The 17,078-nt window shown below is 35.6% G+C and overlaps 2 protein-coding genes across 3 annotated transcripts; one reads left to right on the forward strand and one right to left on the reverse strand.

Moving 5' to 3' along the window:
• Positions 1 to 9,727: 9,727 nt before the first annotated feature.
• Positions 9,728 to 11,900, forward strand: LOC136344760 (pro-resilin-like). 2 transcript variants are annotated; one of them, XM_066292494.1, is made up of 3 exons: positions 9,728 to 9,858; positions 11,295 to 11,582; positions 11,629 to 11,900. In XM_066292494.1, exons 1-3 carry the CDS (start codon positions 9,853 to 9,855, stop codon positions 11,896 to 11,898), a joined length of 564 nt encoding a protein of 187 aa, XP_066148591.1. In that variant the 5' UTR covers positions 9,728 to 9,852; the 3' UTR covers positions 11,899 to 11,900. The 2 variants fall into 2 exon arrangements, with proteins under 2 accessions (XP_066148591.1, XP_066148592.1); XM_066292495.1 differs by having other exon boundaries at positions 11,635 to 11,900.
• Positions 11,901 to 14,315: 2,415 nt separating this feature from the next.
• Positions 14,316 to 16,735, reverse strand: LOC136344758 (cell death abnormality protein 1-like). The gene is made up of 2 exons (XM_066292493.1): positions 16,579 to 16,735; positions 14,316 to 15,858 (listed from the first exon to the last, which is right to left on the reverse strand). The coding sequence occupies exons 1-2, from the start codon at positions 16,586 to 16,588 to the stop codon at positions 14,498 to 14,500; spliced, it is 1,371 nt and encodes a 456-aa protein (XP_066148590.1). The 5' UTR covers positions 16,589 to 16,735; the 3' UTR covers positions 14,316 to 14,497.
• Positions 16,736 to 17,078: the final 343 nt, after the last annotated feature.

Genomic DNA, 17,078 nt, shown 5'->3' on the forward strand with positions numbered 1-17,078 from the left:
AGTCGCGATTTTGTTTATGGATCAATGATGGTCGTAGAAGAGTCAGAGGATACCGAGGTGAAAGAAGAAATTTGTAACTTTGTGAAAGGTGCCACACAGCTTTAACGCCTAGTGTTATGGTCTGGGGTGCTATATGTGATGGTTGAAGATCCTCTCTTGTGTTCATTCCAAGCACTCTAAACGCACGTCGCTACATTAACAATGCTCTGAGGCCAGTATTAGTACCCTTCATGCAAACTTTACCAAATGGCATTTTCCAACAGGATAATGCAAGACCACATAGTGCGAACATTACTCGATAATACCTGGAAGAAGCACTATTGGAAATACTGCCTTGGCCGGCACGGTCACCGGACCTATCGCCCATCGAACATCTTTGGGACATGATGAGTCGCCGTCTTCGAAATTCACCGAGGCCTTCAAACAATGTGGATGACCTACGACATCATCTTGAGGTAGCATGGAATGAAATACTCCAGGAGGATATTGATCATTTGTTGCAAAGCATGCTGCGAAGAGTACGCGCTTGCATTGCCGCACGAGGCGACGTCACTCATTATTAATTTTTTAATTAACGAATGTTTTTATCTTTTTACTGAATGTCTGATCATTTGATACTCCATTATGAAGCATTATTTTGCCAAAGTTACAAGACTTAATTATTAGTATTACTGGGTGGTGCATTTCATGTGAAAGTGAGTGTATGTGTTGTTTTTAACACTTTTTTTTATTTTTTGATATTGCTAGTTGACATTAAACATATTTTTACATTGTTAGTGAGCGAAAACCAATACCAAACATATACCAAAGTCTCGTTTCCTAATTGTTTATTTTTATTTTCACTATACACAAAAGAAGATTATAAGTGTAAGTGTCCGAATATTTTAGGCGTCGTTGTATGTTCGTCCATGCAGGCGTCCTCCTCACTCTTACCTCTCTGTCAAGCGTGCCTATCTCCGTTTCTCCCATCTTTCTCTAATCCCATCTATTAATGTGCCCCAAATATACGTTTTTCCCGGTATCGAATCCATCTTCATGTATCACGTAGAATAACGCTGACAGTACTTCACCGACGCAATTGTTGCCTAAACAGTCAGTTTTTATGCACAGGAGTAAAATCTAGATCTGCCTTAATTATATGATGTATGAAAGATTAATTAAGTTTAAATAAGGACTAATTAATAGTTGGTTGCTCGTGTAGGATTACGAAATATGGTTTTGCATCTTTGAATATGTGTTTTAAGGTTAATTTGAATAACAAAACCTCAACGGTAATATTAATGAGTTGGTGTATGTGTTGGTTTGCAGGATTGGTGTTTAAGATGATAGATATTTTGGCGTATCTGCTAGTTACGGATTCCTGCAGTAATATTGTTAATTCATAATTTTTTTAACAGAAATAGAATCGATTCCCTACGTAATCAGTTTTACTTTTTTGGGACCTCCTCCACGCATCGATATTTTTTGTTAGTATCTGAGTAGATGGGCATGAGTCCCAAATTGACGTGGCAGCTTCACCATATGTCTTTTTATCATTATTTCATGGTTTATGCCCAGGTTTCAGTTCACGTATAGCTTGGCACGCTCTGAAGGCGCTTAGCTAACTCGACTCAGCTCGAAAGTGGCTCGTCGATCCCTTGATCGCTCATTTAAACCACTGGCTTTCCTCAAAGTTGTTTCGGCACGTTCTACTGTTATAATAAAATTAAAAGAATTTATTTATAAAATGAAACACTTTATTTATTCTTTAAGATAAATTTCATCGCCTTCAAAGTAAGCCCCCTCCCCTTTTCAGGACAATACACTTACGACATCTCATTTCTTCCAATCCTCGAAACAGTTCGAGAAGTCTCTTTCCGGGAGGGCCTTCAAAGCTTTCTTTGATTCAGCTTTTATCTCCTCAATCGAGTCGAAGTGGTGTCCCCTGAGCACTTCTTTGAGCTTGTTGAATAGCCAGAAGTTCGACGGTACTATATGAGGCATATGGGGTGGTTTGGAACGATATAGGTTCGAGTTTTTGGCAAAATTCTCTTGGAGTACCAATGCAGCGTACATTATCGCGGTGTAAAAACCAAGAACCTGGTAGTCAGAAAATGGCCTTTTTTCCAAAACATTGATTGTTTTTGAAACTAATCGAGATTTGACGCGTTTGGGGCACAAAACTTCTTTTAAAATGGTTAGGGTTGATCCATATGAAATACCCGTAGCATCAACAAATTCTCCAATTGTAAATAGTCGATTTTGGAACACCAAATCTTTGATTGCCTCGACGTTTCTTTGATACTCGTCCGGGGTGTTGTTCCTCTTGGACTTCCGTTCGGCCCTCTTTAAAGTCTTTGTACCGCTTGTAAACAATTTTTTGCGACATAGCCGTATCACCAAAGATCTTCTGCAACATCCTCAATGTTTCCGCGGCAGAGTATTCATTACGCACAAAAAAAAATTTTAACTAAACTTACAAAAAAATGCTTTTATAGTACCCGCGAAGCTTAAATGAGGAATTCACATTATTTTTTCAATCACAGTACTATCTCATCGGTCGATGCCAAAAAGCCTCAGTTATAGTTAGAAAGACTGTTGGTTACTTTCTGCGTCAAAAAGAGGCTCTGAGGCTGCAAGCTGCAGGTGGTCTGACCGTAGATGTCCAGTACAGGTTTAGATCGGCGGGCCATTGAGTACGTTCCCGAATTCCGATAGCATCATCATAGAAGTGCACCATTTTTGGTCATTTCGAGCTTGAATTGCATAATTTTTTATGAGTCAAAGAAACTTCAATAACATGAAAATCCGTAGAACCGAAATTACCGTTACACAAATCCTGATGCAAATCAGTTAATAACTTCAAGAAGACAATACGACATGGCAAAACTGTATGTCTGCAATGTTGTGTCTCCTTTCAAATAGCGGATTTGTGTGTGTGTCAACATTTAGAGCATCTCTTCGTATTGCGTCAACTTGAATTCCTTTTCGTATGGCTGTTAGTTCACTCCATGAAATCCGATTAAACATCTCGACTAATTGCTTTGTTTCAGCCTTGAAAATGTGAAAAATTGTCGGATGATTTGTTTCTGGTTGGCTTTTATTAAAGGTTAATCTCGCTAATTTATGTCTTCGGCGAAACAACACACTTCGAAGATCCTCAGCTTGTTTCAAGCTCGCACTTGATTGCCAAATATCCAACAATGGGCAAATATACATATAAATCGGCCTCATTATGAGGTCCTTTAGTAGACCAAACACTTGCCTTAATAGTCTTTCAGAAATAATTCTTGGAAATTTAGAACGCACTTCCTAGCCATTGTTAAGTTCATTTAACGCCGGTTAACTCTTCAGATTTTTAGATTCAATACACTGTTAATTTCATAAAGTTTCTTAACACTTTAATGGATTGTTTACTTGGTTAGTTTGGACACAATGGGCTCTGACTGCAACACGCGAATGTATCGTGGAATCTGGGAAATTGGTCATCAAATTTCAAATTAGGATTTAGAAAGAACGGCAGGAAATGCACAGTGAACAATCAGGAGAGGTGCAGTAATAACCCTTGAAGAAGCGTGAAAAGAGGTGTCCCCGAATGTACGTGCCAAGTCTAGGAAATATCGTTCACATGGGGACTAACATATGTTTTGTCCTGAAACTATGACCAGATTTGTCACAAGAGCAGTAGATATCCTCACATAAAAATTGGACTAAATTCTCCATGTAACTCTAGACACAAAAAGTCTTAATTTTACAAGTTATTGATAACATCTCAAATTTTAATTTCATGAGAAATCGATCGAATCGGCAGAACAAATTTCCAGGTTCTTGCCAACACTGAGACTTATCTCTTTTCCAAAAATTGCTCCGAAGATTTAGAATTATTACAAATGAGTAAAATTACAAGGAAATCCTAAAAATTTCCGTCAAGACCCAATAATCTCGAGTTTCCCAGAACCCTGGAGAGTCAGAAAGAAAATATCACAAGGTCTTGAAGCAGTCTTGGCTATTTACAAAAATATTTCTTGATGAAGTCAAAACCAGAGTTCGAGGAAAAATAAAAATTCAAGAGAAACCATTTCAAACTTGAGAAAAAATTTCCAAAATCCAATGATCGCATCAAAAGAATCGTCATAGATCTCAAAGAAATATGCGAAAATGTAAAGAAAGTCCTACAAAACGTTAAAAGAAATCTCCAAAATGGCCTCTGATGACCCTTCAAATCCCCGAAGGATCTTTGAGTGAAGAGTCCGACTCTTTCATTCTCTATTTAAAACCCCAATTTCAAATTTTCAAATTTGTGTTCATGTGAAAAATTTTGGAAATTCCAAAATACCTGCAATTTATGTTAGGTCTTTGAAAGTTCAATCAAAAATGAGATGAAATGTCAGAATTCCTCCGAAAAATCGTTAAAACTCCTATGATGCATATTTTGAAAATAAAAAAAATATATATCAATAATGTTGCAAAAAGACGTAGAAAATTTTGTCAAAATCGACAGACATTTTCCGAGGTTCTAAAGAACCTTTGCAGATCTTCGAAAAATTTTAGAAAATATGTTGCAATTTCCGTAAAAAAATTAAAGTAATTTTCAAAACTTAAAGTTGCTTGAAATTTTGAAACCAATTACAGAAAAAATTAAATTATTTCGGGACTGGAAATTACTCAAAATGGAACATTGCGACACCCTTGTTCATGAAGTAATTTCTCTCGCAACTCTACTCAGAAATGGTAGAAATAATTTAAGTGTTTTAAAACTGATAAATTCCCCAAACTCGTCTAAATAGAGAATGCGCTTAATCAAAGTAGAACGTGTATTTCACATTGCACACGTGTGTTCATCATTGCTTTGAGACCTTTGGTGTCTTTAAAAATATATACAGGGTGTCCCACAAGTGTTTCATTATATTTCAGTGGGTAATAGTACATTGAAAAATAATATGACTCCCTATATGAACCATATTCCAATAATGCTTCATTAAGAAGATACAGGGTGTTAAACTTTACTTAAAAAATCTAACTTTTATTGATATATTCAAAACCGTTTGAGATATGTAAGTGAAATTTGGCATGTTTTGAGAGTTAATGTAGACGCATTTATTTATGCAAAAGGGCTATTTTTCGTTTCACCAGTGACGTGCGTACGGACACCTCTCAGCACATTTTTAAAGAAAAACATGGTGCGCCACTGCTTTTTATCAAAATAAAATTTATGTTTAGAAGTTTAATTTCATTTAGAAGAAAAATTCTCACTTGACTCTTTTTCGTCCGACGTATCGTTTGCCAGTAAAAAATTGAATACCGTCTATATGCACGATATTCTCTAAATGGTTTTAATAATGTTAAGTTTGTTTTAAATATTATTAATTTGCTATAACATTATAGAAATTGTTCAAATTGGTGGCCATTTTGTTCAATACATAATTGAGCTCGCCTGTTCATTGATACTCTGATACGTTGAAATATTCCAGGTGTGTTTTAAGTTTAACACCCTGTATCTTCTTAATGAAGCATTATTGGAATATGGTTTATATAGGGAGTTATATTATTTTTCAATGTACTATTACCCACTGAAATATAATGAAACACTTGTGGGACACCCTGTATACTGCTCCAAATTTGACGTATTATTGGCAACACTAAGACCTATAATTTTATTAGAAATTTTATTAAGTTTCATAATATTTTAAAGTTGCTTTGGTAGTTATCATTTGCAACTATATCTACATATTATGAGTGATGTACAGGATGCAACATTACGCAGATATTTCCGGGAACGATAACACTCTGCAAAATTTAAAAAAAAATTTATACACCCATGGACAAAAACGCACTATTTTCGATATACAGGGTGGAAAATTTTGACGTTTTTGAAAAAACATTTTCAACAACTTTTAAAATCTTGTGCTTGCTTACATTTATTTTTATTTTTAGATACTTAATTAAATGCTACAAATTGCTTCAGATAGTTGATTACTTAGCTGGATAATTTTTCCTTACTTCCTTTACTTTCTCAATTCGCATCGATTGATATTTTTGGAAATTCTACGAAGAGGGTGAGGGATACGCAAATACTGCGAGAGACCAATAAGGTAAAGAATTGAAGAAGGAATTTGAATTTTGAATAAAAATTCATACTAAGTGTTCTAAAAAAAACATAAATACAAAATAAAAAATAGTACCTTGTATACTTAAAATTTTGATATTTTGTTGTAGAAGGTTTTAAAGAGAGTCGATGTACGAAGTTTCAAAAATTGAGATAAAAATTCAAAATATAAAAAAAAATTGGGAACATTTGCCACCTTGTATATCGAAAATGGTGCGTTTTTGATTGTGAACCTATTAATATTTTTCATTATTTTACGGAGTACTATCGCCCCCCAAAATACCTCCACGATGATACGTCACACCTTATATTAAAAAAACTGTGATCATCTTCAGCATGCTATTTTAATCTTATCCTTTATCTGAACAGAGAGGTATCTCTCTAAAACAAATCGCCCTTTATCTTCCTCAAGTTTCTCAAGGTAAACCTAATCACTCAAAATGAACCACCATTTACACGTATTTTCCAGTCATCAACGCGCTCATGGCCCATTTATAAGACCATAACTACTTCATACGTGTGCAGCTTATTACGCTCATCTTCCATTTTAATATTCCACCGAACAGGTATCACCACTCAAGATCTCTATTTCGTGCTTAACATCTCATTTAATAGCCCCAAGTGTAGACAATTTTCTTTATCGCCATTGGGATCTTCACTGCCCTTTGAAATTACCATACGATTTATCCTTCAGTTTATGAACCATATTTCCTGAAAATATGGCTATTTGCATACGAGGAGTATGGATAGGTGCTGTTGTCGCCACTCTTTTGGGACAAGAAGGTTGGGAATAAATTAGTCTACAGTGAATCGATAAGTAGACAATAGGTACCCAATGGTTTCCTGCAATATCTCTTTCTCTGCAGTGTTATTTATGTTATTTCCTATACGAGGGTATGTTTGAGTTTTTCTCCGCAACTGAATTGTCGTTACATAGTAATTATTTAATATACAACATAAGAGACCGAATCAAAAATTCACGATTATCCATAAATAAAGCCGAGTGTGGGACAAGATCGTTATTATTATTATTGTGGAATTGCTTTGTTGACCCAGCGACGTGAATGGGTTCTCATATAAGGTCTGGCTACTGGTAAATATGGTAAAACCAACATCGATGATAATTCTTCTAAGTTCATAATTTTTTAATGGATCCTCGTACGTTTTGGCAAACCGGAGGAGCGAATTTATTTTCGTGTTCAAACAATGGGCAATAAAGATAAGCAAATTTCGGAAGCTGGTATAATTTCATTTCGACATTCTGGTAGTTTTTCTTGTCGACCATAAAGGAGTTTTCTATGGCTTTGTTAACTTCGTGCAATCCTGCTTAATTAGACAAATAAAGCTGTCATAAAATGGTTAAAGTGATATATAGACTTATTTTAATTTCCATTTAGCATATGCACATACGTATATATATATATGTATACCGCCTACAAAAAGTATCGCAACATGTTTATAACTTTCATAAGCCCGATATTGAAAAAAAATGCTTAAACATCTATAATTTTATTTTACAAAAGGTATTTAATGCATTATTTTCGATGTTCAAAATTTCCACCCCTAACCAGCTGCCTCTACTAACCCTTTATCAATAGAATGGCCGCCACGAACTCCAGATTTTACACCCTATGATTTTTTTTGTGGGCTCACTTGAAACTCAAACAGAATTAGAATTAATAACAGAAGCAAACTGGATAATTGCATAACAGAGTTCGAGAAACGACTGAGTCAAGTTGAACATTTATTGCAGAAATTTCAATTTTGCTTCATGTAGTAGTGAGTTTGCTTATTTCATATCAAATAATTTTATTTTTCAAGAAAACTGTAGATCGACGTTTTGTTCTGAGCACACTGTTGTAGCCTTTATTGAATTACCTTTCATTTGATGTACTAGAATGAGCACATTTCCATTTAAAAATAAAAAGCTAGTGAGACTAACTGGTTAGGGGTGAAAATTTTGAACATCGAAAATAATGCATTAAATATCTGTTTTACGACAAAATTATAGACGTTTAAACATTAAAAAAAAATATATAAGCTTTATGAAAGTTATAAACGTGTTGCAATACTCTTTTCGAACGCTGTATAAGGGAGCCTTGCGTATAGTGGTGAAGAGTGTAGGATTCGAGGATGAACCTTGAAAATTGATAAAAGGAAAAGTAAAGAATATTTTGAAATATCTTCTTGGTTATCTACGAGAAAATTCCGCCTACATAGTTGTAATTTTTAACGTTTGCGGGAAACTAGGAATTGCACCTAGTTCTGTGTAACTTCGATTCTACATACTTCGAATAGTAACAGTTTTTAAGTGCAGCGTTGCACTTACATAAATTTAGTGAAAGAAAGAAAAAAATTAATTCTAAATACAAAGCGTCGAAAGAAAAAAGGAAAAATGTATGAGGGAATGTTTTCTGTTGCCTAATTTCATTATTTCTATGTGACGGTGATGGTCTGTTCCGGTTTGAAAATCTAATTTTTATTTACCATTTTCTTCAGCTTTTCTTGTATCATGTTATTCGATTTAGTTTAATTTTGGTTTGCTCAGATTCTTTTAAATTTCTATATATTATTATTTTCTTTATTGATACCACCCGCACACAATAATTTTGTATTCGTGGCTTTAATATTACGCAAATCTTTTTACGTTTTCCCAATTCGTTTTCTATTTTTTTCTTTCATTTTCTTTCTTTGAGGGTTTTCAATCTCTTCTGTATTCCTCTTCATCGGGATGGCAATGCATTCGTTTTTCTTAACTTCTGAATATATTCTTTGCAAATCCATCATTTCTTTTTGCCTCTAATTTTGATTCACTTGAGGTCTGCTTTCCTTTCTAATTTTTTCCACCCTTTATTCACCATATTTCCTTTTTTTAACGATTTTCTTCCTTCCGACGATTCATCTTAATATAAAGAAAATAATTGACTACTTAGTATTTTTTTTCTTTACTCTCTCCATTTGATTGTAATATTTAATTTGGTTTAAATCTTTCCCCGCTTTACCTGCTCCATTTACGTTTCCCGGTGTTATTTGATTTGTTCCTATATTTATAAGAATGACTATTATCCTTCGCTCGAATTTTCCTTAGACCCTCGATTTAGGTCTCTCTGTCTCTCATTTTGTGTCAAAAGGGGTTTTAAATCATTCCGCCCAGTTTCCCCATAAAATCGAACGTCACACTCCATTAGATAGAAATGTTCATATCTAGGTCAGACCCCATGAGTTCTTCGATGAAATCAATCTAAATAAACAATTAACAGACACTTTCAATATTAAATCCTGATTGTTTCTTTTTCATACAAAAATACTTACTCTCTTCTTTCATAACGTTTCTAAATCAGATTAAACTCAGCCCATTAACAAACACCTCTCGCAACATCTTCAAATCCGCCCAAGAAAAAAGCGTCATCATGACTGAATAAAGAGACAAAACCTTGCAGAAAAAATAATTGCTCAACGCAATTTTCTTCAAACTAGATCATCTGCTCTCGGTAAAATAACGCGTGCCATTCTTCAGATTTGCCAACGACCTAAACGAAGAAAAAGTGGTGGTAGACAAGTGGTGATGAGTAGGGTTCATCTCTGGGAATCTCGGAGGCTCGACGCAAGGTTTTGGGACGAAAGTGTTTCAATTCGATGATCTGGCCACCCACTATTTCAGATCTTTTCAGTATATAAGCTCCTGTAGTCGATTTCAGTAATCAGATCACCGCAGCTTCCTGCAGAGTTTCTTCTTCAAGTAGTTTCAATTCAAGTAGTATTCCGAAATGAAGGTAGGGAAGGTTTTTGTCGTGGTTTTTCGTGTGAGTGTTTGTGCAATTTGGTGGAGTAACTTCGAACGGTGGTAAAATAGGTCACCTGCAATGCTAGTTTGTTTAAATGCCAAATTGTCACTATCCAGTTAAATTTACCAGGGAGATAATATCCATTGGTTTTTATGAGAATTAAGTTTTTTGATGATAATTCATAATTAGTTCTGTATGCAAGTTAAAAAAATCCTGGTAAGTTTACCAAAAAGTATTTTCCATGGAAATGGAAACATTGACCAATGCTCTATTCTAATTTTTATAAAAATTATCTCCTTGACAAAATTACCAGGGGTCCGATGTATTAATTCAAAAGCACTTAATTCTTTTCTTTTTCTTTCTAACATTCCCTTATTATCAGACAATCAGAAAAGTTAGAATTTTTGACTGGTTCTTTGCTTATTACAATGTGACATCAAATATTAAATCAATAAATATTGATATTGAAGAATTTATGGCTAAAATTCAATTCTTTTACCACAACCATTGCGATTTTTGTTTGACCGAGTAATTTCCTGCCATGGAATATTTAGTTTATACTTAACTCAATCTTATTCAGGACTCTCACATTGGGAGCGAATAAAATCAAAATTTTATATTCTCAAAATCTTCACGGAAAGTTTGCGTAAAATTAATTTCCAAAAAATTCTTTTTTTTGGCTAAATTCACTTTAAATAACCATCGTTTCGTCATATTCTTCCTCATCTTTTCACTCTTTTCTTTTTTTCTTTCGATAAAAGTAAAATAATCTGTTTATACCAAATAATCACTATACTCTACACGCCATTACCGAATATCTTTCTTCTGTTCTTCACTTCATTGGTAAGAATATCGAAACCTCCTTTTAAGTCAATAAAACACATAGTCATTACCCTTGATTCTCTCTAAGATTTCGTTACTAAAAAATCATTAAAATCAAGTTTCAAGAATCACCGTGTACGGATAAGTCTGTCTAAATACAGCAATAAGTTTAATTAGGTCATTATTATTATCTTCTCCTCAATGTCGAAATACATTATAAGAAGAGCATTTATGCTTCTTCAAGGTGGACGCATTTTTTCTTGAAGATCAACCACTAGCTCTAAATACCTGATTTTTTATGCGTTTTTTCTATGAAATTAACTTAAAGAATTTCTTGGCAAATTCATCCCATAAAAGATGAGTGGAATTTAGTACCGTAAAGCTATATATCGTTGCATAAGACATTCATCGATCAACCGAACACCCATCTAATTCAACCTAAAATAGATAATGCACCTTATTATTAGATAGATTTGAAAGAGCACAAACACATTTGCATCTAATATTTAATGCATTAGATTTATCGATAATTACATGTTCCGATTTCAACGCATGTAACTGCCGCTCCTAATTCTTGCATTGATAAGTTTGTTTTTGTGTAGGTCTCGTTGTTAATCCTCTCAACTCTCGCTATGGCCCTAGCCGAGCCACCCTCTCAATACCTACCCCCCAACCAGTACATTCCTCCTCCAAACCAGTACCTACCCCCTACCAACAACTACCTCCCCCCTGTCACCACGAGTAGCCCCAAGTACCTCCCGCCTACCACACTCTACGGTACCCCTACTCCTTCTCCCCCAGTCTATCGTCCCCCCACAACCAGCTACGGCACCCCTATCCCTACCTATGGAGCCCCTTACCCAGGAAGGGGAGGATACGACGATGAATCTGTAAGTAACTTTGCGCTTTCAATGGTCAATCCTTAAAGTTCTTTAGTCACAGGAACCTGCCAACTACGAATTCGAATATCACGTGCAAGACCCCCCTTCAGGAAACGATTTTGGGCACAAAGAGCAACGTCAAGGGGATGTTGCCCAAGGCAGGTACTTTGTTTTGCTCCCTGATGGCCGTCTGCAAACTGTGGAGTACATTGCTGATGCCGATGGCTACAAATCAAAAGTTTCCTACCAGCAAGTAGGGGGTGGGTACCCAACCAACAACGGAGGGTACCCGGCCAATAACGGAGGTTACCAATACAGGAAATAGAATATCTATGTCACAGATATGTAGTTATCTAAGTTCTTGCAAAGCGTTTTTAGGCTTTCGACTGTGTTTAGATACTTAAGATTTGTAACTAAAGTTGTATATTATTTTTCTAGTAAGTATTTTGTACAACTGAGAGAATATGTAATGTAAATATTAGAGCTTTAATGATTATTTAAGGGCCCATCTACCTGATGACGATTAAAAAATGACGAATAAGGACTTCGATTCTAGATTTTTCTAAGTGCAGAATTTTTAAATCAAAAACCTGCATATAAGTAATTTATGATCTTGCCATACGTAATAATTGTAGAAATTATAGATTTTTTGTAATTTTTCGGGTTTGTATGTATTTTTGTATAATAAACAAACGTGCAAAACTTTGAAATATATTGTGTATTTTTATCATCATTATTATTATTATTATTGATTATTGTATTCATGTGGGGTCGTCTCATTCGTATGAAAATGATTATGGCCATAACCAGTGTTCAATCACCTTAATCAAATTAAAAGAAGATACATTTAATCTTCACTATTTTCGATGAAAAACCTGAACTTAATCCTAATGGAGCTGGAAGAATTAGTTTAATTTCGAAATAGAAAAAAAACACAACATCGTCATCACACAAGAAGAGTCCAAATTATAAATGCCCAGTCCAAATACCATTACCACGCAATACATGGTCTTCTTCTCCCATCGCACCGTGCACGTACCATCAGTAGTACTGTCCCAATAGCGAGAACCAGCAGAGTGCGGTTCTGCCCCAGTGTTCTGCATAATAGATTATTTAACCACGTACTAATTTCTTCTTCAGCTTGCTGAGCGCGCTCAGATATAGCTCAGAGACTGAGGCGCTCAAATGGTTCACTTTCTCCTGCTGGTAGACGTGGCCGGTTAACAATTCCTCAATGGAATTTTTAACTATTTTGGTCACTTTACTCACTGTAAGGTGTTTATTTCGACATTCCAGTATGGGTGTAGAAGGTGGGAGATGAAGAGCAACTTTATCTCGATTTTGACTTCAGATTTGATTGACGCTGTTCGACCAATTTTTGAGTATGATTGATGGTTTGGATGAGGCGAGTCCCCGATGGTGCGATTGCTTCACACTATACAGTGCAATCCGAATTCCTTGCTGATCATTGAGATCTTGAGAACTATAAAAGACACGAGGTCGCTTAAATTAGGGCAAAGTTGCGCAGTTTGGAGCTTGGTTAAATGCTGTACTAAATTTGGAAAATTCCGATTACTTCCAAAGATTCTCCAAAAAAAACCAAAATTTCCACAAATAGCTTTTTTTAATTATTTGAAGATATTTGTTAAAATTAACTTCACTTCATCGCGGGAACTTTGGCCCCTTTATAAGATGACGTCATTAGATTTTGAATACGACGTTTCGAAATTTGGGAACCAGCATTAATGTTTCATTTTAAATATATAACTGAACTTTTTTTGAGCTTTTGGAACGCTTTTGATGTTCTAAATTAAATAATGCATCACACTTATAGTAAAAACAGTCGTAATGATGCAAAATGCTTTTGTTCTAAATACAATAATGAAACACTACACAGGCATAAGTGTCACAATGGAAGAGCTTTGTAGCACTTACCAAACTATTAACAGCTTACTGAATTTAAAAAAACATATTATCGATTACACAAATGAACAAATTTGGTGACATGTTGCGAATTTATTTCATATATCCCAGAAATTCTGTACGTACCAGTGAAGCACATCCTCAAGAATGTCCTGAAAGACAGCAGCCACATTATTCACATTTCTGCAAATTGTAACAAAAAATTCACATTTGTATTTAAAAAAATTAAATTGATGACGATTTCCAAATTCCGAAAAATTGTATTTAAAATCTAATAGTGCCGTGTTAAAAAAGAATGAAAGCGCCTACGAAAAAGTTGAAATTTCGGTTGTTTTTGATTATATTTAGAAGTAATGGGAATTTTCCAAATTTTAAAACGGTACTTAGCAAAAGTCGAAGATGTGCAACTTTGCCCTAATTCAAGCGATCTCGCATCATTTATGGTTTCTGAGAACCTAATGGTAAGCAGCAAATTTGAATGAAAAATTTTATGTATATTAAAAGTTTGAGTTAACAACTGAAAATATATCGAATTGGGCAGGATCAGGTTAGTTATTACATAAGCTTAAAAAGGAATGAAAAATAATCACTGATTCGATAAGCGATTGATGTCATAATTTATGTCATGCAACGTCTGCTGGGTCTTACAGAGGACCACATGAAAGGTGCTGCGTCCCGTGACTTAAACCACATTAAGGGTTTTGACGAAACTTATGGTGAAATGAAGATAAAAAAGAACTTTCTTCATTTTGTCGCTATAAATCTCTGTTCCAATTGGGTAGGAATATCGAATGATGAGGGAAATTAATTCACAAGTAATAACTGATAATACATGTTATTTCCTTAGAATAAGTAAATAATACACCTTCATCGACTATTTAATTCAACATTAAATTCTCATTGGGAATAGAAATAGAGTGGTAAATTGGTTAAAGCAATAAAATGAATGAAACTAATGTAAAGCTACTGCCATTCACGTTACAAAATCCATTAATTTTCCATTATTCTGAAGTAGCTTCTTCACTAGGATCACACTTTCCATGCTCGCATTCGCCAGAATCACATTGGCCGCAACTACAGTTACCACATTTGAACTCTCTGGGCCTGAAGCTGCAGTTACCTGTAGAGCAGCACTTCGTCTTCTTCTTGCAGCATTCACTACATTTGCAATCCTTGCTGGAGCATTCTTCGCCGGGTTTCAAGCAGCATTTTCCAGAAGAGCAACATTCTTGATCTTTGCAACAATTTGACTTGCACTGAGAACATTTGCATTTCGTGCAAACGCATTCTTCAGGTTTGGAGCAACACTCAACGGTTGGACAGCACTTTTTCTCCTTGCAGCAATCTTCACATTTGCAATTCTCACAAGAGCATTTGCCTTCACGCTTGGAGCAACATATTCCAGAAGTGCAGCATTCCTTGTCTTTGCAACATCTTGTCTTGCATTGAGTGCATTTGCATTCCTTACAGGTACACTCTCCAGGTTTGGAACAACACTGAGCATCGGAGCAGCATTTTTTCTCTTTGCAGCAATCTCCACACTTGCAATTTTCACAGGAGCATTCGCCTTCATCCTTGGAGCAGCATGTTCCAGAAGAACAGCATTCCTTGTCTTTGTAACATCTTGTCTTGCATTGAGTGCATTTGCATTCCTTACAGGTACACTCTCCAGGTTTGGAACAACACTGAGCATCGGAGCAGCATTTTTTCTCTTTGCAGCAATCTCCACACTTGCAATTTTCACAGGAGCATTCGCCTTCATCCTTGGAGCAGCATGTTCCAGAAGAACAGCATTCCTTGTCTTTGCAACATCTTGTCTTGCATTGAGTGCATTTGCATTCCTTACAGGTACACTCTCCAGGTTTGGAACAACACTGAGCATCGGAGCAGCATTTTTTCTCTTTGCAGCAATCTCCACACTTGCAATTTTCACAGGAGCATTCGCCTTCATCCTTGGAGCAGCATGTTCCAGAAGAACAGCATTCCTTGTCTTTGCAACATCTTGTCTTGCATTGAGTGCATTTGCATTCCTTACAGGTACACTCTCCAGGTTTGGAACAACACTGAGCATCGGAGCAGCATTTTTTCTCCTTGCAGCAATCTCCACACTTGCAATTTTCACAGGAGCATTCGCCTTCATCCTTGGAGCAGCATATTCCAGAAGAACAGCATTCCTTGTCTTTGCAACATTTGGACTTCTCTTGTGTGCATTTACATTCCTTACAGGTAGACTCTCCAGGTTTGGAACAACACTGAGCTTTGGAGCAGCATTCTTTCTCCTTGCAGGAATCTCCACACTTGCAATCCTTACATGAGGATTGCTTTCCAGGTTTGGAGCAGCATTGTTGCGAGGTTTCCTTATCTGGAAACATACGTATAAAAGCATTCAGTTAACGTGTTATAGTCAAAAGCTGGTAAATAAATTGGTTCATGTTAGGTCAGTTCCAGGAAACTTGTTGATGATGCTTACTCAATCTCAATTTCTCGATTTCAAATAATTAATTGTTTTGCAATTAATTTAACGTTTGGAATCAACCTACACGCGCATCGATATAGTCTCAAATTGTGTTTTATTTTTGGTTAATTTAAGGTAGCAGAAACATCTATTGATTTAATTTTCGGTTATTTTGGTCTTTTTCCCTTTGAATTTCCCAAAATTCCAATACCAACGATAGTCCTCTCTTAGGGAGGAAATTTAATTTTTGAGTCGAATGAAGCCACCAGCGCAAATATGAAGTTATCGAAAATTTCAGAAATGAAAAGTCTCGAGAAGTTCCAACCGAATGCCAAAACTTTCTTGCTAATATGGCGAGTGACAATACATTGTTAGTACAAGATTTAAAATTTTGAACTATAGTTATTTTGAATCGCTGTTGAGCAGATATTGTTAAAATAAAAATATATGACTTGAACAAAGTTACGCAAAAAAGTATTAAGTTATTATTGCTCAAGAGAATTAGGCACAATTAAAACAAATTTATACTGGATTATGTCAATGCACGAGCCGCAGGAGAATTTATTTAATTCTTAAATAGATTCGTTACGTTAGGCAACCAACAAATCGAGCGAAATTTTTACTCACCACTCTCCATTATTTATCAGCTTTGTAGGTATATATCGCTTCAAGGTTAGAGACTTGAATCACTTCGGGTTTAGTCAGCTCAAGTTGAGGAACTTTGCTACGGCTCCGGCAAATCAAAGTTAAATAGCCAGTTAGTACTGCTGTGGTGCCGAGTGCAAAAGTACCGCTTGCAATTGCACGCGGTACCATCGCGTTTTCTACAGTATTCTCGAATCAGCCGTGCGCAAAATTTCGAGCTAATGGAAACTTCTAGAAGATACTTGACACCTCCTTTGTGTATTGTTTCTGATAATGTTTTTGTTTTGGAGCAATTTTCTAAAGAGGTTTTTGATCTTTATCTTTAAGTTCATTGGTGGCTTCAGGCTCTGTGGTGGGCTGTTAATAACGCTATGAAAATATGTTTAGCACGGTGCCTAAAATTAATACCAATTTTGGAGGCAAAACTGCTACATTTCCCTATATTATTCGGAGTATACAAGGTGTCCGGAAACGGCGTCGAA

The sequence above is a fragment of the Euwallacea fornicatus genome, chromosome 17 (genome assembly GCF_040115645.1).
Source record: "Euwallacea fornicatus isolate EFF26 chromosome 17, ASM4011564v1, whole genome shotgun sequence".
In the NCBI taxonomy this organism is placed as follows: domain Eukaryota; kingdom Metazoa; phylum Arthropoda; class Insecta; order Coleoptera; family Curculionidae; genus Euwallacea; species Euwallacea fornicatus.

Coding starts and splice junctions, on each gene's coding strand:
- LOC136344760 (XM_066292494.1), top strand. Junction 11,583..11,628: donor GAGGATACGACGATGAATCT/GTAAGTAACTTT, acceptor AAAGTTCTTTAG/TCACAGGAACCTGCCAACTA.